The 25264-nt window shown below is 41.2% G+C and overlaps 2 protein-coding genes across 5 annotated transcripts in view; one reads left to right on the top strand and one right to left on the bottom strand.

The window, feature by feature from the left end:
* The window catches only part of PARG (poly (ADP-ribose) glycohydrolase), a 244861-nt gene extending 225884 nt beyond the window's left edge, over nucleotides 1-18977 (bottom strand). The window contains exons 1-4 of one of the 4 annotated variants that reach the window (XM_006874597.1): nucleotides 18498-18976; nucleotides 8464-8530; nucleotides 6972-7949; nucleotides 5256-5439 (exon numbers count right to left, since the gene is read on the bottom strand). In XM_006874597.1, coding sequence (XP_006874659.1) covers nucleotides 5256-5439; nucleotides 6972-7949; nucleotides 8464-8530; nucleotides 18498-18714 — 1446 coding nt within the window. In that variant the 5' untranslated portion in view covers nucleotides 18715-18976. Of the gene's footprint in view, nucleotides 1-5255; nucleotides 5440-6971; nucleotides 7950-8463; nucleotides 8531-18497 lie in introns of all 4 variants that reach the window. The other 3 variants (XM_006874598.1, XM_006874599.1, XM_006874600.1) reach the window with 3 other exon arrangements.
* Nucleotides 18978-19106: 129 nt separating this feature from the next.
* Nucleotides 19107-25264, top strand: part of LINC00843 (long intergenic non-protein coding RNA 843) — a 35077-nt gene continuing 28919 nt past the window's right edge. Inside the window, exons 1-2 of the mRNA XM_006874596.1 lie at nucleotides 19107-19290; nucleotides 23699-23757. Coding sequence (XP_006874658.1) covers nucleotides 19185-19290; nucleotides 23699-23757 — 165 coding nt within the window. The 5' untranslated portion in view covers nucleotides 19107-19184. The remainder of the gene's footprint in view (nucleotides 19291-23698; nucleotides 23758-25264) is intronic.

Below are 25264 nucleotides of genomic sequence, written 5' to 3'. Positions count from 1 at the left end.
ATGTTTACAGCTGTTTTTCTTCATTTTGAGTTGTGCCCCATCAGCAAATGAAGGTCCCACAGGCGTCATCATGGTCAACTCTACTTTGAGGAGGCAGCTCTTCCCCAGTCGCATTTTGAGTGCCTTCCAACCTGAGGAGCTCATTTTCCAGCACTATATCCGACAGTGTTTTCTGCCACTCGTAAGGTTTTCAGTGACTAAATATTCAGCAGTAGTTTGTCACTACTTCTTCCTTGTCTGTCTTCAGCGGGAAGCTCATCTGAAACCTGTCCACAATGGGTGACCATGCTGGTATTTACAACACCCGTGATATAGCTTCCAGAATCACAACAACTCACAAGCCACCACTTTACGAAAAACTGACAGACAAGTGGTAAAAACCTAAATTGTAACTTACTTTTATTACTTCAGCTTTTGTAACCAATGATCAGTACTTACTAATCTGATCCCCGACTCATCTGTCAGTTTGCCATCCTATGGTGGCATGTGTGTTGTTATGATGCTGAAAGCTATGCCACCAGTGTTTAAAAACCAGCAGGGCCACCCATGGTGGACAGGTTTTAGCGAAGCTTCTAATATAAGACAGACAAAGAAAAAGAAGAGGCAGACCACTTTTGAATGGTAAACCACTGGAAACCTTTTGAACACTATCAAATATAGTGCCAGGATATAAGCCCCTCCAAGTTGGAATGAATTCAAAATATGATAGGGTTAGAGTTAACTCCTAAAAGTAAATTAACCATAATTGATGTGAATGGAAGCTTTCAAGGACCTTCATTTGCAGATGGAGCACAACTCAAAATGAGAGGAAACAGCTGTATACATCCATTAATAAATGGAATGTAGAAAATTTGAAGTCCTCAAAATTGAAATGGAACACATAAAGATCGATATCCTAGGCATTAGTGAGTTGAAATGGACTGTATTAGCCATTTTGAATCAGAAATCAGATGAGTACTATACCAGGAAAGACAAATTCAAGAGGAACGGTATTGCATTCTTCATCAAAAAGGCAATATCAAGATCTATCTTGAAGTACAATACTGTCTATGATAAGCTAATATCCATATGCCTACAAGGAGCTTTGGTAGCGTAGTGGTTACGAATCGGGCTGCAAACCGCAAGGTCAGCAGTTCGAAACTACCAGCTGTTCCGTGGAAGACAGATGAGGCTTTCTGCTTCCATAAAGAGTCACTGTGAGTCGGAACCGACTCCACAGAACAGAACCACCACCACCACAAGGAAGGTCAGTTAGTACCACTCTTATTCAAATGTACACACCAATCACTAAAGCCATGGATGATGAAATTGAAGACTTCTATCAACTCAGTTAGGACTCCTAGTATGTGGCAGAGGCCATGTCACCAAGGGGCAGAGCGGCGGAGGACCCTAAGCATGAAGGGCTCATTGTTAGGCAAGGCCACAATGGGTCTCCCCTTGGAAGGCAAGGCCCAGGAGGAATCTCATGTGGGGACTCTGCAGTTTCTATCGTTTTGTTTTAATCAGCTTATTTTTAATTTTCTTGATTTTATAATGAAAGTTTTCAGTAGAATCTTAGTAAGAATTATATTAGAGATCTGAAACTTGTTTTTAGGCACCTTCACACCACATTCAATCATGCGTAGTCCTAAAGAATGCTTTTCACACTAACAGTAAGTTTCACCACTAGGAAAAAACAGCTAAAGTTTTTGCCAGTTCAAGTTTAAGATTACATTCAACATTCTGTGTAGTTTCGGTCAGGAACATTAAGACCTTTAGAAAATTAGCAAAAATGCAATTAAGGGCTAAGGGAATAGTAATAGATCATAAACAGAAATTTAACTAGATGTTTTGTATAAAGAAGTTGTTATAAGGAAATTGTTCCGTTTCTTCTTAACTACAAAGCTTTAAATGCTTCTTGTTTTTCTTGTTTAATCAATCATGAGAACCAACTGTGTTGTCAGTTACCATAGCAAATAATGTTTAGGTACATGTTGTGATTAATGAATCTATGGAAAATAATAGGTGAGGGTAGAAATAGGAGTTAAGATTTAGAATTATGTTTTAAGGTTAACCTGACATTTTAGGATGTCAGAAAGATTAAGGTATTTTAACAAGATCATTTGTGTAATGCTTCAAAAGAAATTGATTGTTATGAGATCATAGTGTATTGTAAGGGTATATAAGGAGCTGAAAAAATTTAGTGAAACATCATCATCATTAAAAATCATCATTAGAATTCAGCACAAATCATCGACTCCGTGTGATTTCTTTCTTCAGCCGACTCCACACATTCCTTCGTGAGCCCCCACTAATAAGTGTGTCGGGGCTGTCCCCCGGCAAGCATGGTGCTGTGGGTTAATGCACCAGACTGCAAAGCCGCTTGAACTTCAAGGTCGCCAGCTCAAACTCACCAGCTACTCCTTAGAAACCCTACACAGGGTTGATATGGGTCGGAACCGACTCGACAGCACTTAACAAAAACAACAGTGAACTTAATTAAGAGCTTTGGTAGTGTAGTGGATTACAAGCTGGTTGATAACCAAAATATCAGCAGTTCGAATCTACCTGTCACTCCACAGGAGAAAGATGAGGATATCTGCTCCTATAGAGATTTACAGCCTCAGAAACCCTATACAGGGTCACTATGATTCAGAATCAACTCGGAGGCATACCATCACCACCAATTTCAAGAAGAAATTGATCAAACAGGCAATCATGATAATTACTGGTGATTAGAATGTGAAGGTTGGAAACAGAGAAATAATAATTGAAAAATATGGTCTGGAGAACACTCAATAGAATTCTGTAAGACCAATGCCTTAGTCTTAGCAAATACCTTTTTTTAATGACTTAAATGGAGAGTATAAATGTGGACCACAGCAAACCGAATACACAGGAATCAAACTGACTACATTTGTGGGAAAAAATGACCAAAAATCTCAGTATCATCAGACAAAACAAGGCCAGAGACTGACTGTGCAAGTTCAGGAGGAAGTAAATTTTTAAAAGTCCACGAGAGTCAAAATATGACCTTGAGTATATCCCACCTGAATTTAAAGACCATCTCAAGAAAAAATTTAATGCACTGTACAGAAAAAAAGCAAAAGGTCACTAAAAAAATAGGAAAAAAGAAAAGATCAAAGTGAATTTCAGAAGAGACACTGAACCTTGTTTGTAAACATAAAGAAGCTAAAGCAACTGGAAGAAATGAAGTACAAAATTTACAAGACAGCTCCCTGGCCAACCAATTGGAAGAGCTCCATATTTGGGCCATTTCAAATAAAGGTGCCTGTCCATACATTTCAGTGATCTTCAACACCTAGAAACTCAAGTCTTGGCAGCTGAAATCCTCTATGATATGGTCCAAGCCACTTTCAAGTTTTCTCTTCTAAGATTCCACACCTGAATGTAAGATCTAGGAAAGTCACTATTTTCTATTTGTAAAACAAATACTTTTCAACTATACAGGCTTTTCTTATACGGCTTATATATCTATCTGAAATTGTCTTTCCTTTCTACCTCAGAAACTGCTGCTCATCTTTTGGAGCTCAGCTCAAACCCAACAACCTTATCCACCTATCTCACCTCTAAATATGAGGGAAAAAATCTGAACTTCTCAATACTTTATCACATCTGGACTAATTTGTAAGGAGTCTGGTAGAGTAGTGGGTTACCCATTGGGCTGCTAACTACATGACTAGCAGTTTGAATCTACTCCACAGGAGAAAGATGAGTCTTTGTGCTCCCACAGATTACAACCTTGGAAACACAGCATACAGTTGCTACGAGTTGGAACTGACTCGACAGCACATAGCAGCAAACTAAGCTGTATGACAAAATGGATGTCATTTTTTATGTAGTCCCTGAAATCTATTATTGTTGTAGTTGAAAAGTACAAGCAAATCAGTTCCAACTCACAGCAACCCTGTATAGTGTTTCCAAGGCTGTACATGTTTGTGCAAGGAACAAGAAGCGTAGTGGTTATGAATTGTGCTGCTAACCTCAAGGTCAACAGTTTGAAACTACCAACTGATCCGCAGATGAAAGATGAGGCTTTCTGCGCCCAGAAAGATTTACAGCCTTGGAAACCCCATGCAGGGTTGCTCTGAGTCGGAACCGACTCCATGGCACATAAACACCAACCACCACATTTGTGCAAGTAGAAAGCCTCGTCTCTGGCAGAGTGGCTGGTGGGATCAAAACACCAACCTTGTGGTTCACAATCCAGTTACTTATACTACTGAGCCAGCGCACTCCCCACAATCTAATTTAGAGACAATTAATAAATGAGATGGGTACTTGGTCAAAACCCAGTAATGAAGGAAATGTTCTAACACTTGATTATGGCAATGGTTGCCTGGTTGCTGCTGTTGTAAAGTGCCATCAAGTCAGTTTCAACTCATAGTGATCCTGCACAGGGTTTCCAAGGAGCAGCTGGCAGGTTTGAATCGCTGACCTTGAGGTTAGTAGTTCACTGATTATCCTACCGTTCCACACCAACACTACCAGAGTCAATTTACTAAAAAAATAAAATCAAGCACTTAGAACGGGTGAATTTCATATGCCTCAGTAAAAACCCAGTCTCTTTGGACTCACAGCAAAGACAAAATCAAACTGTTGCATAGGGTTTCCAAGGCTATAAATCCTCATGTAAGGACTTCATTCCAGTACTTTAATTCCAAGACTAGAGCACTGGATTGTGAACTACAAAGTCAAAAGCAGACTGCTACATCTTCCCTTGAAGTGACTGGTCTGAATCACCAACTTTTTGGATCGTAGCCACACTTAACCACTGTGCCACCAAGGGCTCCCATACCTCAATAAAGTTGTTTTGTTTTTGTTTTTTAAATGAGTTTTCTTAAAAATACTGAAAAATGAAATCTCACCATCGGTTGACAATGATTCATCTTGATTTGTTAGTAAGTATGGGATGAATGTTGGACTGCTAACAACCACAAAGTTAGCAGTTCAAATCTACTAGGTGTTCCATGGCAGAAAGATGTCTGATCCCGTAAAGATTTACAATCTCAAAGCCCTATAGAGTTGCTATGTGTCAGAACAGACTCAAGGACAGTGGACTGGGTTAAATTTTAGTATTAAGATAAACTATCATTGTATTTCTAAAATCTGCAAGCTTCTCAGTACTCTACGCATGCTGAAAAGAGAACTACTACCTATGCCTTGGTATGTTTTTCACTTTAATAAATATCACAATAAATTGATATTTCAGAGACCGGAGTCCTCTTTCGTTTTAGTTAAGAGGTAATACCTACCCGAACAGTTACTGTGTGATTACAAGAGGGTTTCAAGAGAGGCAGCTGGAATCCACACCTAGGCATTCTTCTCATCTCCTCAATAGGAGTTCCAAGCCACTTCTTATCTGGAGAAAGGTGTGGTGGAATGTATTTAGGAATTTTCCTTTCTGTTCTTTGATGTTTGACTTCACAATGTTCTTTTCTAAGGCCAAGACAAATGAATACAATCAAAAATTATCTATTGCCTAAATTCTCACAGATACAAAAATACAAACCCTACCCAGAACTTTACTGTCAAGTGCACCAAGCTTGCTCTCTATCTTCAGTTCGCTTGTATTTACAAGCAAAAGTAAGAAGTACAGAGTTTATATAACAAAACCTAAGAGCTCACTGTCAAGTCTGTACAAGGAATTTCCAAATCCATGAAAGTCACCTTTTGAAAAAGGTTGTTGTTGTTGTTAAGTGCCGTCGAGTCGGTTCCGACCCATAGCGACCCTGAACAGGGTTTCCGAGGCTGTAAATCTTTATGGGAGCAGAAAGCCTCATCTTTCTCCCACAGAGCAGCTGGTAGTTTCGAACTGCTGACCTTGCAGTTCATAGCCCGATTTGTAACCACTACGCTACCAGAGCTCCTTGAAAAAGGTACCACGTAAGAATACGGACACTACCAAATAAGCTCATGGTTCATAGTGTCCACTGCAAATGCTGACACCTGTCTCTCAGGTCTCTATGCAGTCATTGTAAATGAAGTGAACTTTCTATCACATGCTAAAAACTCTCAGTTACTATGATTCTGAGAGTGGGTGTTAAAAATCTGAATGCGTTAACAGCAAAGACATCAGCATTGTAAATAGATAGACTTGGGCAAAAATTCCAGATTACCACTTACGGTTACATGATTTCAATACATTCCTTAACCCAAATCTAAGTTTCCTCATTTGTAAAAAGGATAGAATACCACCCATCTGGCAGAATTGTTAAGCGTACTAAAAACATGCAATATACAATGACCTACTACTATGTGTAGGATGCAAGGTCAATTTGAACCACAAGGTCAGTGGTTCAAACTCACCAGTCATTCCTTGGAACAAACTGGGTTACTATGAGTTAACCAACTCAACAGTACTTAACACCATCAATCTGGACTCTCTGGGTGATGCAAACAGTTAATGGTCACCTACTAGCCCAAGGCTGGCGGTTCAAACCCACCCAGCGATGCCTCTGAACACAGACCTGGCAACTAGCTTCTGAAAACGTGCAGACCCTGTGGAGCAGTTCTGCTCTGCACACACGGGGTCTCCATGAGCCACAACTGACTTGACTGCAACTAATAACGACTATCAATCCAATATTTTCATGTGCTGATCATTTTAGAAAGAAGATCTTGAAACTAAAAAATCCGATTCCAATATTTGGTTTACTTCTTGTTTTCTGGTTTTGATCTTTTTCAGAACTTAAAATTTTGAGTTTAAATTGTTGTTGTTAAGTGCCGTCGAGTCAGTTCTGACCCATAGTGACCCTGTATAGGGTTTCTGAGGAACAGCTGGTGAGCTTGAACCACCTACCTTGCAGTTCAAACGGCTTTGCCGTCTGGCACATTACCCCACAGCACCACACCAGGACAGTTAAAACAGGAAATCCAACAATTCCTTTGCTTTACAATAAACAAACTTTGTTAAATATAATAAAATCATAAGGTGAATTATTGGAAATACTCCTGATGGAAAAACTTACCTTTTGTCCTCTGCTTTGGGTGTTCTTGGAAAATGATCAGTGATTTTAGAATCCTTTTTTCCATGTTGCTTAGAATTTCTGCATTCTACATTCAGACTTGTAGTTCTCCCAGATATTTTAGCATTTAAATCATTTATTCCAGTACGACTCTCTCCACCTTCAAACTGAAAATGTAGTCTTAGTTCCCCTCCCTTAGTAGAGCACCTTTTCTTAGTTTCAGCGTCAGTTTCTCTTGCTTGAAACCTTGAAGGTATAGGTCCTGTTTGGGATGAAGGACCCTCTTCCTGTTCATCAAGACCTAGACTTGTCTCTTCATCTCCTGAGTCCTGGCAACTGTTTTTGGAATTATCTACGTCCATTGGTGAGTCGGGTTCACTTTCCTTCTCAAGGGGAAAATTCCCCAAGCTACTTTCCTGTCTATTCAATTTGTTGTCATTTCTCAGTTCAGTAATGAAGTGCTCTGAACCAACATCTGACAAAGGACTCTCTGGCAAATCTATCTCTTCAGGATGACAGCTTGCACAATCTCCCACAGCATGACAAGATGTGATCAACTTCTGGTTGTTTTTGGTTTCTCTACTCAGTTCATCTTCTGCAGTCTGCTTTACATTTGCAAGCTTCACAGGTGTCAAAAATTGTTGATTATCTTTATTTTCTTCACTATCTATGTCACTGTGGTCATCATTTTGGGGTGACTTGTCAACATTAGCATTACCTAATTGCTCTGGTACCAGAGTTACTGTCAGAGGTTCACTTTCCAAAAGGTGCTCTGTAGATTTCCCTTCATTTTGCCACTTACACATAGATGCAGACTGATGTTGGTTTAAATACTGTGTACTTTTTTCAATGGGTGATTTAGCAAGATTTAATTGAGAAACATTTTCTAGTTTTTCCATATTATGTTGATAAAAATTATCTTTTTGTATAGAACTCATCATGGATTCTACACTCGTATTGTTGTTTTCTTTACTATGCAAGCTATAAAAGAATAGAAAGAACTAAATACAGCTTAAGGTACAAGAAGGCCCAAACACCACCTCCCCCCCCACAATGCCCCAGTAATAATTAAACTGAGCACATATCATGCCCATTCATGATGCCACATCTTTGTACATAGGGCTATAATAATGTCCTTCCCCCAACTGTGAGCCTGGCAAACACCTTTGCTTCCTTCAAGTCTCAGACATCATTCACTTCCTTGTGCAGTTTTTTCTAATGGCCCACAGGTAAAACTGATCATTTTAACATGCTAACTACCACTATAACCTATTCATAGCTTTACTGTTAAACATACAATACCATCCAATAACCAAGGGTTTTTATGCCACCACTACACTATTCTCTTACATCTCTGTATTCCAAAGATATTGGAGAATCCCTGGCACATCACAGACTATAAAAATGTATTACAAATTGAAAGAATATAAATGAAAAAAATGGGAAAGCAAAAATGAGAGAAACTATTCATTTATCTACATAGGCCTATTTATACCTTTCTAATCCCGCAGTCTTGGTTCCTTTAGTGTCCATCCAACTGGTAAGAGTCTTTTGTTTGAAAACTGTAAAAAATAGAATAAAACAATAACAAAGTTCATCTATCTTTGATATCTATCCTTCAAACAGAAAATATCTGTTGGTTGCTGTTAAGTGCTGTCAAGTCATTTCAGACTCATAGTGATCCTACATAAGGTTCCCAAAGAGCAGCTGGTGGGTTTGAACTGCTGACCTTGTGGTTCGTAGTCCAGTGATGATTCACAGGGTCACAGCAGAAGCCCTATATAATCCTATATAGAGACAAGTTCTATATAGATAAAAATATATAGCATATATTATATGCAAGGTATTATGCTAGAGTCTATGGGTTTGAGCAAAGACTAGTCACACTCCTTCCACATTCAAGCAACAGGAGGAAAGACAGAAACAAACACATAAAATAGATGTGGCATACAGAGGAAAGCGTCCAACCCCTAAAAGAGTTGGTATGGTGTCAGGGAGACGAGTACAGGCTCTGGAATGAGGCCACTAGGATTCAGATTCTCATTTTCCCACTACTTTCTTCTATCTGTGAGAGGTCATTTTTGTATCACAGACTGCTCTTTTGTAAAACATGCAAATTAGCAGTACCTGTCATGGGATTATTGTGAGGTTTCAATTAACTCATGTACAGTGTTTAATGCACTAACCAGTATATGATAGGTATTCAGTAAATTACCAGCACTGTTAGAAATGCTGATAAGGAATTAAGGTGTTTCTGAGGGAAAGACTTTCTCGGTTCTAAGGGAAGAAGCATGAGGGAGAATAATTGGTAACATTTCCTAGAAGAGGTGGCATTTGAATTTTGCCTTGATGAATGAGGATGTAGTGGTGGTGGTGGTGGTGTGGCACCGAGTCGGTTCCAACTCATAGAGACTCTGTACAGGATTTTCGGGGCTGTAAATCTTTATGGGAGCAGAAAGCCTCATCTTTCTCCTGTGGAGCAGCTGGTAGTTTCAAACTGCTAACCCTAAGGTTAGCAACTTGACTTGTAATCACTACACTAAGTCACAGGCAAAATCACCAATGGTAGAGAAGTATAAAGAATTCAAAAATAAAGCAATAGAAAATACGGTTTAAAATCAGGTAGGACCATATAGCAGAAATCCTTGAATGATCCATAAAAGTATAAAAAAGTACTGGAAATCATGATTCTAGAATTAAGATCTAGAGGCCTCAATCATGTGTAACATATACGGCAAAGCTGAGGGGTGAGAAGAAAAAACCTACTGTCAGAAACCAGTTCCAAAGCTAGGAATGGAAGCCAGTGGTTCTAAAACCAATCAAATCAACAGAAGGCTAATAATATAAGTATCCCAGGGCCTCATTCCAGTTCTACTGAACCAGAATCCATGTGTGCGCGATGGAGTTAACAAGAAAGCTTCCAAAAGTTCCTGGCAATTTACATTAGCTTTTCATTACATTTTTCCACAAACTTTTTGAATATCCTTGTATGTGATGGGTTGGAATCTGTATTTTTTTTTTTTTTTTAATTATTCTGACGATCAACCAGGTTGGAATACTACTGGCCAAAGAACAAAACTAGTTCCTGTGAGAATGTTGGGTAAAAATGGAGAAGTGAGAGCAATTGCAGACTCACAATGACTGATGTTAAAGAGGACATTAAGGTTGATGGCAACATTAAGTAGAAATATAGGAGAACTGAGTTTGGGCAAAATACAATGAGGTGAATCCTGAACACGTTAAGTTTGAGATGTCAAAGAGATAACTAGTCATAAATGATCCACAAGCAGTAGTAGAAGTAAAATAGATGGTTCAGGAGAGAAAGATGCAACATAAATAAGCGCAAATGCTACTTCATATGAGCATTAGATAAGGGTGCTGACAAAATTTAATAATGGATTAAGTGAATACAAGTATACCTCAGGGAGTTGGAAACTTTGGTTCCAGACCACTATAATAAAGCAAAAACTACAATAAAGTGAGTCACATGAATGTTTTGGCTTCCTAGTGCATATAAAAGTTATTTTTACATTAGCTGACTGTAGTCTAGTAAGTGTGTAATAGAATTATGTTTGAAGTATGGGGGAAATTACCAAAATCTGACACAGAGACATGAAGTGAACACATCTGTTAGAAAAATGGTGTCAACAGACTTGATCGACAATGCATAGACACAAACCTTCAATTTGTAGATGGCACAGTATCTGCGAGGCACAATAAAGCAAGATGTCGTAAAGCGAGGTATGCTTGTATAACATTTTAAAAGAAAACAAAAATCTTAAATATTCTCCATGGATGAGCTTCCAGACAAAGACAGACTAGGAAGAAGGAGTAACAAACCACTTCTGATTATTTAGTCACTGAAAACCTTGTGAATGAACAGCATAGAAACACTGTTGGATATAGTGCCGGAAAACGGACTGGCCAAGTCGCAGCATTGACGGACTCAAGTGTGGCAACAGTAGTGAGGTTGGCCCAGGCAGGATCGGGCAGTGTTTTGTTCTGCTGTGCATAAGGTCGCTATGAGTCAGGACCGACTCGATGGCACCTAACAACAACAACTCTTCAAAGTGCAGTGTAAGAATCTAGGCCCTTTCTCAAGTCATAGTCTTGTTCTTCTTTACCTAGTTTCTCAAACACCAAAACATTTCTCAAAATACATTCTGAGCCCAACGTGAAAATCAACACGCTATTTATCACTGAGATGACGGCAAAAGTAAAATGCATTTCATGTTTGGAGAGAATTTTATACCAGAAACATATTCCAGTGCATATAACTTATAACTGCCATGAAATAGTAATATTCCAATTAGCATAAATATTTGGTTAGTATTTTTTAAAAAGCTTCTAACAAAAGTATAGTGAGACTGATATTTTCTGCAAAATACTATCACTTTAGTGATTTTACTAAGTAGCTGCTCCTGCAACAAACCAGGTTTTAAAGAAAAAGGCAGCTTCAGTCAAAATGGAATACGAAGATGAATCAGTTGAGTCTCTAACTTTTTCTATAGTCATATCTTATATCAAACACGAGGAGCTCTGGGGGCACAGTGGGTAAGCATTCAGTTGCCAACTGAAAGGTTAGTGATTCAGACCTTCCAACTGCTCAGCAAAAGATGGGGTACCTTGTTTCTGTAAAGATGACAGCCTTGGAAAGCCTACGGGGTCATCAGGTCCTTTAGGATCACTATGGGTCAGAACTGATTTAACTGCAAATCAGTTCTATATCAAACAGTGCAAGTACAGGTCAGGAAAACTCTCCAACTATAAACCAGCAGTAGCCAAAAAGCTTATTTCTGAGTCAGTTTAAAACATATTTTACCTCAAATGTAATCACTAGATATTATACAATGACTGTTGTCATTGTCATTGCTAAATGCTGGTAAGTTGGCTCCAACTCACAGCGACTCTGTATAGACTTTCCAAGGAGCAGCTGGTAGGTTTGAACCACCGACCTTGAGGCTCACAGTCCAGTACTGATCTGACAGTGCCACACTAGGAGTCCATACGACGACTTGTTGTAAAGGGCAGTTGAGCTGACTCCGACCCATAGCAATCCTGTGTAGGGTTTCCGAGGAGCAGCTGGTGAGCTCAAACCGCCAATCTTGCAGTTCAAACAGCTTTGTGGTCTGGCACATTAACCCACAGCTCCACACCAGGACTCCAAACAGTGACTGTTTGGTTGATTATGTGTCATTGGGTCGGTTCCGATTCATAGCGACCCTATACAGGGTTTCCAAGGTTGTAAATCTTTACGGGAGCAGAAAGCCTCATGTTTCCCCCACGGAACAACTGGTAGTTTCGAACTGCTGACCTTGCAGTTCACAGCCCTATTCATTACCACTACGCCACCAGAGCTCCTTTTATAATGACTAGGTTCCTGCAAAAAATGAACCACCAACTATTCCTTACACAACCCTCTCTACTCCTCAACTGAGTTTGATAATCCACTGCAATGGCCACACAGGACTCAGACACCATATTCCCAGTCATAGCCGTTTATTAAAGAAGTTAACAGGTTACAATTCATGGTTTGAAATGCTCAGGGCATAGCTGTTCCAGTCAGCTGCTGATCAATGCCATAGGACACACCACTCCACCCTAAGCTTCAACCTGAAGGCCATCGGCTCTAGCTCCATAGGTCAGCAAACACCCCCCACTACTTAAGTGTCTGGAGACACCCAACTCTACAAGTAAGCTTCTGCCTAAAGTCAGTCAGCTTCTCTTGGTCCAGGGGCTGAGAAGTCCACTGCTGTGGCTCCTTCTCTGCCACTCCTCTGACATCACAGCTTTCCATTCCTGGGCAGAGGCGCTTCAATCTGCAGGGATCTCCAGGGTCCAAAGATCTCCACTCCTGGCTCTTCTTCTTCAATGGTAGCGAGATCGCCATCCTGCTTTTGAGACGTTTTCAGTTCAGGCAGTCTTTCTTTCCTTCTGAAGTCCCCAGAAAAGGAATCATCATCTTTTTTTCTTTCATTTTAAAACCCATGCAAGAGTTTTCAGTTTTTACAATGACAATGAACTCTGCTAACACCCACAGTGGAATCATGTCATCCTATCAGTCTCTTCTCCAGGCCCAGCAGGACAGAAACAGACCACAGCTAGAAGCAATATTAGATACTTCACAATACCACTGTTCCTAACATACACAAGACACTACAGAACCCAACAACTACACACAACATTTCCGAATGCATTCTCAGTGTTCCAGTGCAGGTCAGCAAGAGGGCTCTATCCTGCAGCCTTGACACTTGCAATTCTGATTCCTGAGGCCCAAAAAAGGAGGAGAAGCAAGAGATGAGGAAGCCATGTTTCCTGCTAATAGTTTCTCAGTCCAGGCAATCTATCTTTCCTTCTGAAGGCCCCAGAAGAAAAAAAGTTTGTTTTTTCCCTCTCTCATTAATTCACAGAACCCTTGGAAGTGTGTATTAGCCTCCATTTTTGTTGTTGTTTGTTGTTAAGTGCTATTGAGTTGGTTCCAAATCATAGCAACCCTATATAGGATTTCAGAGAAGTGGCTGGTGGGTTTGAACCACCACCCTTGAGATTCAAGCTGGCCTTGCGGTCCAGTGCTTATCCTACAGCCTCACACTAGGACTTCTAGTGAGAAAATTTTGTATTTTCTTTTATATGTTAGAAAATACAGATTCAAAGACATGAAATACCTCAACAAGGGTGGTACTAGTCTAAGTATCTGAGCAAATATTTCAATCCTAAATATTTGACTCCAGATCTTATATCTTTTTGGTTCGGTTCCTATTGGCTCCCTTTTTGTTTGCTATGGTTACTATTGAAAGTCAGAAGCCTCAGGAAACCTTTGTGTGGTTTTATGCTCACATTAGGGACAGAAAGGAAGCCTGCACAAGAAGTTTTCTCTTTCCACTACCACTGCTCAGTCATCCAAGGATTTTCTTTCCTAACACATCACATAAAGCTGTTTTGAAGAATGTTCCCTCTTGCACCTAAAACCAAAAAACCTGAACCCACTGCCTTTGAATCGATTCCAACTCAGTGACCCTACAGGACATAACAAAATTGTTTGACAGAGTTTCCAAGACTGCAAATCTTTATGGGAACAGACAGATTTGTCTTTCTCCCAAGGAATGGTAGGCGGAATTTAATTGCCAATCTTGTGCATAGCAACCCAATGCTTAACCCAGTGTGCCAACAGGACACCTTCTCATCACTAAAGTAAGCATAAAATCATAGAGGTTTCCTGGGGTTTCTTACTGTTAATAATAACCATGTGGCTGTGTGCCATGGAGTAGATTCCGACCCTGCAGAGGGTTTCCCAGGCTGTAAATCTTTTCTGGGAGCAGAAAGTCTCATCTTTCTCAGACAGAACGGCTGGTAGTTTCATACAGCTGACCTTGAGTTTAGCAGCCCAACTCATAAGCAGGACGCTAAGTAAGGCAGTAGGGTATAAAGAAAAAGATAATCCAATCAAATAATCTTGGATTGAAACCTTTGCTCAGATATTTACTGTTGTTGTTGTTAGGTGCTATCAGGTCGCTTCTGATTCATAACAGGTGGAAACACCAACATTACCTTGCTGGCGGCAGTGATGGTTGTATGCTGTCGAGTCGGGTCCAACTAATAGAAACTCTATACAGAAAACCTGCAGGTTTCTGAGGCTGTAAATCTTCATGTGAGCAGAAAGCCTCATCTATCTCCTGCACTGCCACTGGTGGATTTGAACTGCTGACCTTGTAGTAGTTAACAGCCCAACGTGTAGCCCACGACACTACCAGGATTCCACTACTGCCATAGTTAAGTTATTTCACTTCTTTGAGCCTATCCTCTCACCTATAAAACTAAGTTGACAACATTTCCTTCCAAGGAAATTCAACAGTTTTATCAATGCAAGGAAATATGAAGTACGCCACAGAAAGTAGACACTTGACCAAATTTTCACACCAATCTCCTTTTCCACTGAAATCAATGGCTCTCCAATTTTATCCTAATTTCCAACCATTTATACATAGTTTAATCAGTAACATCACCAGTAATCATAGTATTTCAATGAGCAAATTATTCAATTAGCCACTATACCAAAACCCAAGCCCTTTGCCAAAAGTCAATACTGACTCTAGCAACCAACCAAGTACGGATTACAAAAGACTGTAAATCTTTATAAGAGGAGACAGCTTCAACATTCTCTTATAATGCAGCTAGTGGGTTTGAACCTCTGACCTTGCAGATAGCAATCCAACACCTAACTCATAGTGCCACCAGGGGTAAAAGGTACACATACATGCAGTTAAATTCAACTGAGTATCAAAGAAACACCCCAAGCCCAGTCTCCTTCCTGCAGCAGCAGCAAGGAGGTATGTGGTGAGGCCAGAGAATATCAGACAGTGGTGAAGTTTTAAGATGAGGAAAGAAGTCTGAGGCTTCTCCTAACTGCACTGATCCTAACTGATGGTCGAGGAAACGGGGGACCAGCCAGTTCCAACTCCACCATCCCTGCCTAGACTTGGACCATCCCTGGAAAGAATCGGGAGAAAACCTCTATTTAGTTTTAACATAAAAAGGAAGCTACCATAATGACCTAGCAGGGTAAAATCATTCCCCCATGACAGTGTTAACAGAAGGTTGTGTTCTGCAGGGTTACAAATAGACCCGTTAAGAAGAATACACACTTTTAAATGCTGAGTAAATATCCATGTACCTACGTCACCTATTTCTCCTTTGTTGTTATTAACTGCCATCGATTCAGTTCTGACTCATAGTGACCCTGTGTAGGGTTTCCAAGGAGCGGCTGGTGAGTTTTAACTGCTGACCTTTCCATTCAAACTGACTTTACAGTCCAGTGCTTATCCTATAGTGCCATACCAGGACAAGAAACCCTATACAGGGTCTCTGTGACTCACAATCAACTCAACGACACTTAACAACAACCAGAAAAAGTTTACACTGTGGACTGCAGTCAGAAAAGTCCAAAAGCCTAAGCCATCCTTTCGAAAATACTAATCAAACAGTATTCTCCTACTTATAATGGCTCCCCATACTCACAGAATAAAGACCAAAGTCTTTAAAAGGGAACTCAAGTTTATCCATGATCCCACCTTTTCAGCTTCAACTGGCTGAGGCAGCCTTGCTCTCACATCATAGTCTCTGCCTCTCTAAGTCTTTCTCTCCCTGATTTATATGACAGATCCTGCTCATATTTAAGGATTTGAACTCAAGTTTGCTCCCCACTACCTCTAAGTCTGGAAAGAACTAAGTATGCACCACTCCCTAGAGGACTACCTGACCTCTGCGCACATTCTTACATGTTGGTCCTAGCATTCTTATCAAAATGCTCCCTTCTCTGGATGACAAAACAGAGGCCAAGCTTTCCTACCTCTCTGGTTGCTCCTCTTCGGTCTACCCTTAAATGCTGATGTTTGCAAAGACCCTTACTTTGTTGTTGTTAGGTGCAATCGAATTGGTACCTACTCCTAGAGATTCTATGCACAACAGAACTTAACACTGCCCGATCCTGGGCCAACCTCACAATTGTTGCCACACTCAAGCCCATTGATGCTGCCAATTTTCCAATCCATCTTGCTGGGGGTCTTCCTCTGTTTCTCTGACCCTCCATGTTGTTGTTGTTTGGTGCCATCGAGTCGGTACCAACTCATAGCAACCCTATGCACAACAGAATGAAACACTTTCCGGTCCTGGGCCAACCTCACTATTGTTGCCACGCTTGAGACCATTGATGCTGCCACTTGGCCAATCCATCTCACTGGGAGTCTTCCTCTTTTTCTCTGACCCTCTACCTTACCACCTTCCAGTCCTATATCTGACAATGTTTCTCCGCTATGCATAGAGTTTTCAGTGACTAGCGATTCGGAAGTAGTTTGTCACTCTTTCTTCCTAGTCTGTCTTTGTTTTGTAGCTCATCTGAAACCTTTCCACCATGGGTGACCCTGCTGGTTATTTAAAACACCGGTGGCATAGCCCTCAGAATCACAGCAACTCAGACCACCACAGCACGACAGACAGATGAGTGGTGGCTGATCGGACATTGTTTCGTCCTGCTGTGCATGGGGTCGCTATGAGTCGGTTCCGACTTGATGGCACCTGACAACAACAACGACTACCTTACCAAACATGATATCCTTCTCCAGCAACTGGTCCATCCTGACAATATGTCTAAAGTATGAGAGACTAAGTTTGGCCATCCTGGCCTCCAAGGAGCACTCTGTCTACACTTCTTCCAAAACGGATCTATTGGTTCTTTTGGCAGCCCATGGCACTTTCAATATTCTTCTCCAACACCATAATTCAAAAGCATCAATTCTTCTACAGTCTTCCTTATTCACTGTCCAGCTTTTACATGCATATGAGGTTATTGAAAATACCATGGCTTGAGTCAGACGCACCTTACTAAGTGTCTCCTTTAATTCTCTCTACATGTTTTATATAATCTCATCTGTTTCCACAGCATCAATCATGTTTACCGTATCAACTACCACATCTGTTATCTCCAGCACATACACAATTCTTCTGTTCTCTTCTGAATCTAAAACCCACATTCAAATCTAAGCCACCATTATCTCCTACTTCAACTATTTAGTCTTTGCCTTCCACTTCTGCTCCCTTTCAATCTGTTCTTGATTTTCCACATACTGGCCACAGGCTAGTCCTAGTGTGGTGCTCTAATAAGCACTGGACCCTGGACCACGAGATTGGTTTGACCTGCAGCCCACCAGCTGCTCCTCCAAAATCCTATACAAAGGTCACTAGAGTCAGAAACCACTCAAAGCCACACCCTGCCACCACACACACACAAAAGAAAGCCTGACCAAGTAACTCACCTACCTAAAACCTTTCACTGACTTCTCGTTACTACCTCTATGAGTGAAGTTGAAAGTCCTTAGCCAGGCCCAGCATGAGATGACCTTTGCAGCCCATCCCTTAACTACTCTTCCACGTTCATTCTATGGACCCCCAAACTTCTGGAAGAGTTTCCTACTTCATCCCGTTTCCCTCTCTTCATCTAGCTAACTGACTCATTCTCCAGGCCTCGCAATACCATCCCATTGGATGAGAGGCTGTCTTTGACCCGACAGACTCATTCTGACTCCTACCATAATCTGTTCTTCGTGTATCAGAGCATCCATCACCCTTTATCGTATTAACTGGTGTAATTGAGTCTAAAGGCAAAGATCGAGTTCCTCTTGTTCAAAACTGTACACAGGAACTAACAAAATGCCAGCTAAGAGCAAAAGTTGTGTGTTCCCTACTTTCCCCAAAATAGTCCTCAAATCTGAAAGAGCCAAAGCTGCTGCTTCACATACAATCAGACCTCGTTGACAATTTCTCACTCAAACTAGGAAAAAAGCCAACAGTTTCTTGCCATTTCCCGCAGTATGAATATTCTAAGGGTTTCTCACATTACCAGTTTCAACGAGAAAATGCGTTCCCATTCTCTCACTAGTGGCCTTGTTACAAGCTCACCAAGGGGACCCCAGACAGGCGTGACTGGAGCTACTGGGTCTCAGGGGGCGAAGGACAAAGACTTTATTCCCCACGTACCAAGCGAGGTGGCGCTGCGTCTGTGCGGTCCCGCCCGCCCGCGGACGCAGCCTGAAGAGGACGGTGGGACCCTGAACTGCACGCAAGCGTCCTTGGGGTCGAGAACGCGCCTCTGCCCCGGGAAGCTCTGGGCGTCCGAGGCGGCTGGCGGAGAAGTTGCGGCGGAGCCCCAGCGGGGACGCTTGGTGCAGGGCTCACAGCCGGGGCCCGCACTCATGCTGAGACCCGCAGCACACAGTCCCCGGAACGGCCCGGGTGGAAAGCCTCATTCACTAACCCTGAGAGGGTCGGACTGCGCCTCCGTCTCGGCGCTTCCCCGCACCACTCCCTCTCTACCACTGCCTGCTTCTGCAGTTGTTGCTCCGCTGGCCTCCCACGCCGGGCCCTAGCCAGTCGCCTGCCTTCCCTCTTCCACAGGAATCCCACCTGCATCAGGTTGCGCCGCTTTAATTCTGGTTTCGTTCACTTTCCCACCACCGGAAAGCTGCCATCAGGCGCTTCCGGTTTCCGGGGCGCAGACTGTCGTAAAGCGGAAGTATGGCGCGTAACGTGTGGCGTCCTCCGGAAGGTCAGCGTCTGGAAGGGTCGGTGGTACCCAGTCACCCTGTGGTTACTGTGGGGTAACGGCCCAACAGACGACCCCGGGCTAAGGGGTGGGAAAGCAAACGGGCAGGGAGCTGCGACACCATGGAGGGTAGCGGAGGAAGCGGTAACAAAACCACAGGGGGATTGGCCGGCTTTTTTGGAGCCGGCGGAGCAGGTTACTCGCACGCGGATTTGGCCGGCGTACCAGGTAAGTATCGGGCGTAGCTGGCGAACATTTCTGACTGGTTCTTGCGACTACGCTGAATTTACCACGTCCCCTATTCTTTTACTTTTTGGTTCACATTCAGAAGCATCACTCCTGTGGTGGAGTTGGTGGGGTTAGCATGTCAGCTCAGTACCTCTTTCAAGATTGAGCGAGTTTGGGCGGCCATCAAGTCTCAAGAGGTTGATCTGGAATCAGGAGATGCCTCATGTATTCTTCCATTCATGTCCAAGTCTCGTCCTTTTTCCGCCCTTACATACATTCCTTGTATGTCGAGCCCATAGTTAATTACATAAAGTTACATATTCTGAATCCCCAAGTATCCTTTAGGAGAAAACATTCAACAATAACGCATATATACGATACAAATATGACTTGGAATATAGCGGGAAAATCTGGAAGAATTCAAAAGTGAGCTGACCTTCTGAAGTGATTTGTAATCTTGCAGTAAAAAGCCAGTTAAGGATTCTAGGAAGGGATGTACGCAAGGTCAAAGATTCAGAGGCAGTGCCCTATCCTCTACCCTAGAAATGTAGGTATTACAGATCTTCGCGACTGGATAGCTTCAGGTGTTCAGATGAAGACTTAGGGACCCAAAGAAGTTGGTGATGGAAACGCTCATTGCAAAGGCTTGAGGGGGTTTAAGAACATTTGTATTACACCCATACCTCGTTTATCAACATGGTTCTAAAGACCAGGTTGTTACATAAAAATTGTCTTATGCAGAATTGGGAAGTGACCACATCAGATAAAACAATGGAGGGTGATATATCGTTAAGTAACTTCCAAACCTGTGAAAATCAGCCAGGTTGGCACATAAGTTTCACCATCACAGCCAGAGCTACTCTTGCCAAGTGCCAGTGTTTGTTACTGCCGCATAAACATCAATGCACAAAAGAGATAGTAGATTTTTTTTTTTTTTACCATTGTCATAAATGTGAAATGTCAGAAATAGTTGATAGGTGAGGAATAGGTATATTTTCCTTGACTGTTTATGCTCAAGAATGACAAAATACCCATTTATGAGGGTAAGTGAAAAGGTATTGCTACCAGGGTTTTCATAATTACATGGGTTTATCAAAAAATAATAATAATAATAAAGTGATTTGACATTAAACTTGAGAGGATGGCAGCAAATTTTCTCAGCAATACATTAGCCATATTAGGGTACCTTCACAGAATGGACACTAAATCATTGAAGCTTTGCAACAAGTTTACAGAAGTGCTGCCCCACATCAACCAGTGGTTTTTAGATGAATCAAACATTTTAAGGAAGGTCAAAAAGGTCGCAAAGATGAGCTTAGGAATGGAAGATTTTCAACCTTGTTAAATTAAAGAAACTGCCTAAAATCCAGAAACTGATGGAAAATCATAGAATTACCATTCGTGTGATAACTACTGGAGTTGGGCTCTCACATGGTTTGGCATTTTCAATTTTAAGCAAACATCTTGGCTTCAGCTAGCTTTCAGCATGAGTGCCAACACAAATTGTGTGAAGATTGTCAGTCTTGAGCAAAATTGAAACTCATGAAGATGATTTTATGGATCCAAAGGTAACTGGGGACACGTCTGGAATTTACCAATACAGTCCAGAAAGCAGGCTCCAGTCAAAACATTAGCTTCTGAGAGAATCATTTAGACCAGTTAAATTCAAGACAGATCAGCTCGGGAAGATAGGAGACTTTCCTAGAATCCCAAAGGGGCAATCTTGGTAGATTTTCTGAAAGGACATAGGAGGATCATAGAGACTTATGGAAAAGTTTAAATAAAATTGAAACCTGCATTGGAGTCCCTTGAGAATGTCAAAACTGCTATTTTGACAGTGTAAATGGAAGAGAGTAGAATTCCTTAGGGAAGGGTTTGTTGTTGAAGTGACATCAGGTCGCTTCCAACTTGTAGCAACCCTGCGTAAGGTTTCTCAGGTTGTAAATCTTTACGGGAGCAGAAAGCCTCATCTTTCTCCTTCAGAGTGGCTGATGGGCTGAACCCACCAACCTTGTAGTTCACAGTCCAGTGCTTGTTCTAGGGAAGGTCTAGATTAATGGGAACGATTGCCTTCAGAAGTGTGTAGACTTAGATGGATGACATGTTGAGGACCAATAGTTTTATATGTTGGTGTTTTGTTTAATAAAGCTTTTTATGATTTTGTAACATTTTATGACTTATCATTATACAGCTATAATGTCAAACTGTGTCCAAACCGGGTCTAGTACATGGTTTATATATAGTAAGTTTTAGGAGCTCTGAGTTTCAGGGCACAAGGGACAGATCTTTAATATGGACTATTGTTATATTTGATTAAGATTTTAAGATAAATTGAGCTGGAGGGTGGATACCATTCGTTGAACACGTATAATGTAGTAACTAACTGCCTTTCTTAGTTTGGGACTTTAGCAAATTTTTAAAAAGATGCTTACCTTAATGAAACTTAACATCCTACTAAGGTGAGCCAAGAACATAAGTAAAAACCATTTCAGTTAGTGATAGTGTATGAAAGAAAGAAACAGAAGCATGGCATGTTGTTGGAGGGGGGAGCATTTTAGAATGGTTAGCCAGAGGAGTTGACACCTCAGTTCTGACCTGAACACAATACTAATGTCTGAGAGGCAAATATGTCAGAGAAAACGTCTAGTGCAAATGTCCTGAGAACTAACTTAGCATGCTGGAGTAACAGCTGTTAGGGCAGTATGCCTGCAAAGATAAGGACGTTAGAATGCTAGGAAATAGCAGCTGATGGTCGCTTTGCTAAGCCAGGATAAGGAATATGGATTTGATTGATTATATGTATAGAAGGAAGCCATTAGAACTGATTTCCTTTTCTTGAAAACCACTCTAGTTGTGTAGAAAGTAAATTGAAGGAGCAGGGCAAAGTAAAGAATCAGGAGAGAAGACTGCTTTAGTCAGCTTGAGACTTAATAATTGGACTAGGGTGATGCTGATAGAGATGTTGCTAAGTATCATAATTCAAAATATACAGTATAACCTATAAAAGTCAACCTGTGTAAAGTAGAAACCTGTCAGAGAGGGGAAACTCAGATCGTTTTTACTAAAGAAGCTATAAAATGCTTCAGTATACCCTGTAAAAGGCAGAACGCGTTCCAGACACAGAAAAACAAAGCAGCTCCATGGACTTCAGCTCTCACAGGTTCCGCTGTAGTTTAAAAGCAGCAGGGCTTTCAATTGATGAAAAAGATCATTGTTGTTAGTTGGTTCTGACTCATAGAGACCCTGTATGGGGTTTCAAAGGAGTGGCTGGTGAGTTTGAACTGCTAACTTTGTGTTTCAAACTGACCTAGCGGTCCAATGCCACAGCACCACACCAGGAAAAAGACAATAGTTAGTTGTGGGTAACACCTAGCTTTATGAACAATTAACTGAGGTGCAGAAGGATCCAAAACTTAAATTTAAAGTGTAAGAAAGTTTATTTACCTTGATATTTTTTGTTTTCAACTTTGGTGGAATTGAAGTCTTATCCACTGAAAGTTTGCGTTCTTTTGCCCCAACTCCTATTACTGTGGTAATCACCAAAGTGGTAATAATCACTCTGCTTTGCCATGGTAAATCAAGCCAGCTGCTGTCATCACTAAGTCCTAAAGGAACTGCCTATAAATATTTATACATAAAACATACACAGAAACCCAACCACTGTTTTTCCTTGTTTTAATTTGTCTCTTGTCAGTGCTATTTTACAGTTTATATAATTGTCAACCAATCTTTCAGCAAAGTAAAAAGGGATTCGCCTTGTAATTGACCTGGAATATGCTTTCTTCTGCTTGCGTAATTTAGTCTGTTATTATATGAGATCCTGAACTACCCATGCAAGACCTGAGCCCTGAAGGAGCCAATGCCAATAGTGCCCCCACCCCAATCCCCAAAAAAGCGAACCAATCAAACAAAACAGCCCTTTGCCATTGAGTTGATGTGTTCTACAGAGTGGAAGTCCATAGGGTTTTCTGAACTGTGATCCAGAGACGTAACAGAAGACTGGCCTGGCAATCTGCTGCCACAAGAGCAGTCTTAAAACTGCTGTGGGGCACTTGTTTGCTGCACAGCTGAGGCCAGTGTAAGTCAGACCCAACTCAACAGCACTTAGCGACAACAGTCTTATTACCACTTCCCCAGGCTGTTCTTTGTGGTGCCACTGGGTGGGTTCCAACCAGTAATCCTTAGGCTAGTAATCCAGTGCAAACCGTTTGTACAACCAAGGAACCTTAGAACTGCCACACAAGAAGGATAGGCATGAAATGAAAAATGGGAAGAAGAAAAAAAAAAGTTCCCATTCATTAAGCTTGTAAGTCAAAAATTTAAGCACATGTAACAGGAGCTGAATTAACTCTAAATGAAATCGCTTTAAAGAATTTGGTTGCAATGTGACGTTTTGTTTTCTCTCTAGTAACTGGTATGAACCCTCTGTCTCCTTATTTAAATGTGGATCCTCGATATCTTGTGCAGGTAAGATTAAGACGAGTCCTTTTATGATTTTCCTAGTTCGCTGCTTTATCTTGCCATTTAAAAATACAGATAATCCACAGTTTATGATACATTCTAGTTACATTGAAAGACTCTTATGAGCATATGGTGGTTTCTTGTGATTTTGTTTTGTTTTTACATCTTACTTTCATTAAGTGCTGGGTTCAGACTCAGCGACCCAGTATAGGGTTTCCATGAGTGGCTGATGAGTTTGAGCTGCTGACCTTGAGGTTAGTAGCCTAGTGCTTCCCCTACAGCACCACACCAGGACTCCTTACTAGTAATATGTTATAATCAATCATTTTCTGTTGTTATGAGTGTCAGATATTCACTAGCAGTTATTCAATTTTATGATTTTTTTTTTAAAAAACACTGCCAGATTTATAGGCACTTATAATAAAATGCAAAAAAAAAAAAAATGAAAACTAAGAAAAAAGATGTGTTCACTTTATATCAGAACCAGCTTAGGGCAGCGTCTTCCAAACAGAATCGTAAGTTGGTCACTGCAAAATACTAATGATGACTGGGCAGAGAAATGCAGTGTCTACTCTCTGTCCCTTCTTTTTTTACAAACTAGACCCTTGGCTTACATCACTCCTTAAAATCAGTTGATTAACTCCCTTTATAGGCTTAGGTGTAAAACCAAAATGGAAGTAAAAAGAAATATTGGGAGAGGTAGTTCTAAAGTTATAAATAAGGGTTAGAGCAAAGTTAAAAGTAAATGAGAATATAATGCCTCAGAATCTTAGTATTATTCAGAAGTACGTGAGGATAAGTGGTCTAATGAGCACAAACCTTTGAAAGTGAAGTTACACATTTTAAGGTTTACATTAGCCTTTGCATTCCTTTTTGTTTTTATTTACTGGCTATTCAATCAGAAAAGATCCTGAATTGCACAGGTGAAGTTGAAAACAGCAGGTTTCTCATAGTTCAGTTTATAATATCAGGATACTGGGCTAACAAAGTTTTCAACAGTATTGATTGGATATCCCAGAATGCAAGTTAGTTTAAAATTCAAAAATGAATGTCCTACCCCCTTCCAAGACTAAGACTCAATGGAAATGCACGCTCTGATTGGTGACTACACACATCACCAATGGGGAGAAGTGGGGTAAAAGCAGCAATGAAGCTGCATGCTAAGCCCCACGATGTTCAGTGAACTTCTGTGGACCCAGTTGGAGACCTGGTTGGCAAGCAGTGTGAGGAGACCTGGGGACTCTTGAGCCCAGAGTCAGTGGCGTGGCCATGGAGGACTCGAGAGGAGAGTGGAGCTACCGGCTGATTGGAAGAGAGGGCATGTGCACAGGAGCGCCCACACGTGCAGCTGTGCAGATGATACCCACGTGACCTGGACCAGATGACAGGACGATCAGAGCTCAAACAGGAGAAAAAAATAAGAGGGGGGGAAAAAAAAAAGAGTGAGCTGATACAATCTGATGAACTTGACCTATACCTATGGAACAGCAACCGAAAAGAAGGAACAAATCCT

The sequence above is a fragment of the Chrysochloris asiatica genome, unplaced genomic scaffold (assembly GCF_000296735.1).
Source record: "Chrysochloris asiatica unplaced genomic scaffold, ChrAsi1.0 scaffold00289, whole genome shotgun sequence".
Taxonomy (NCBI): domain Eukaryota; kingdom Metazoa; phylum Chordata; class Mammalia; order Afrosoricida; family Chrysochloridae; genus Chrysochloris; species Chrysochloris asiatica.
The sequence above is the reverse complement of the archived record's forward strand: the minus strand, read 5'-3'. Positions and strand labels throughout refer to the sequence as shown.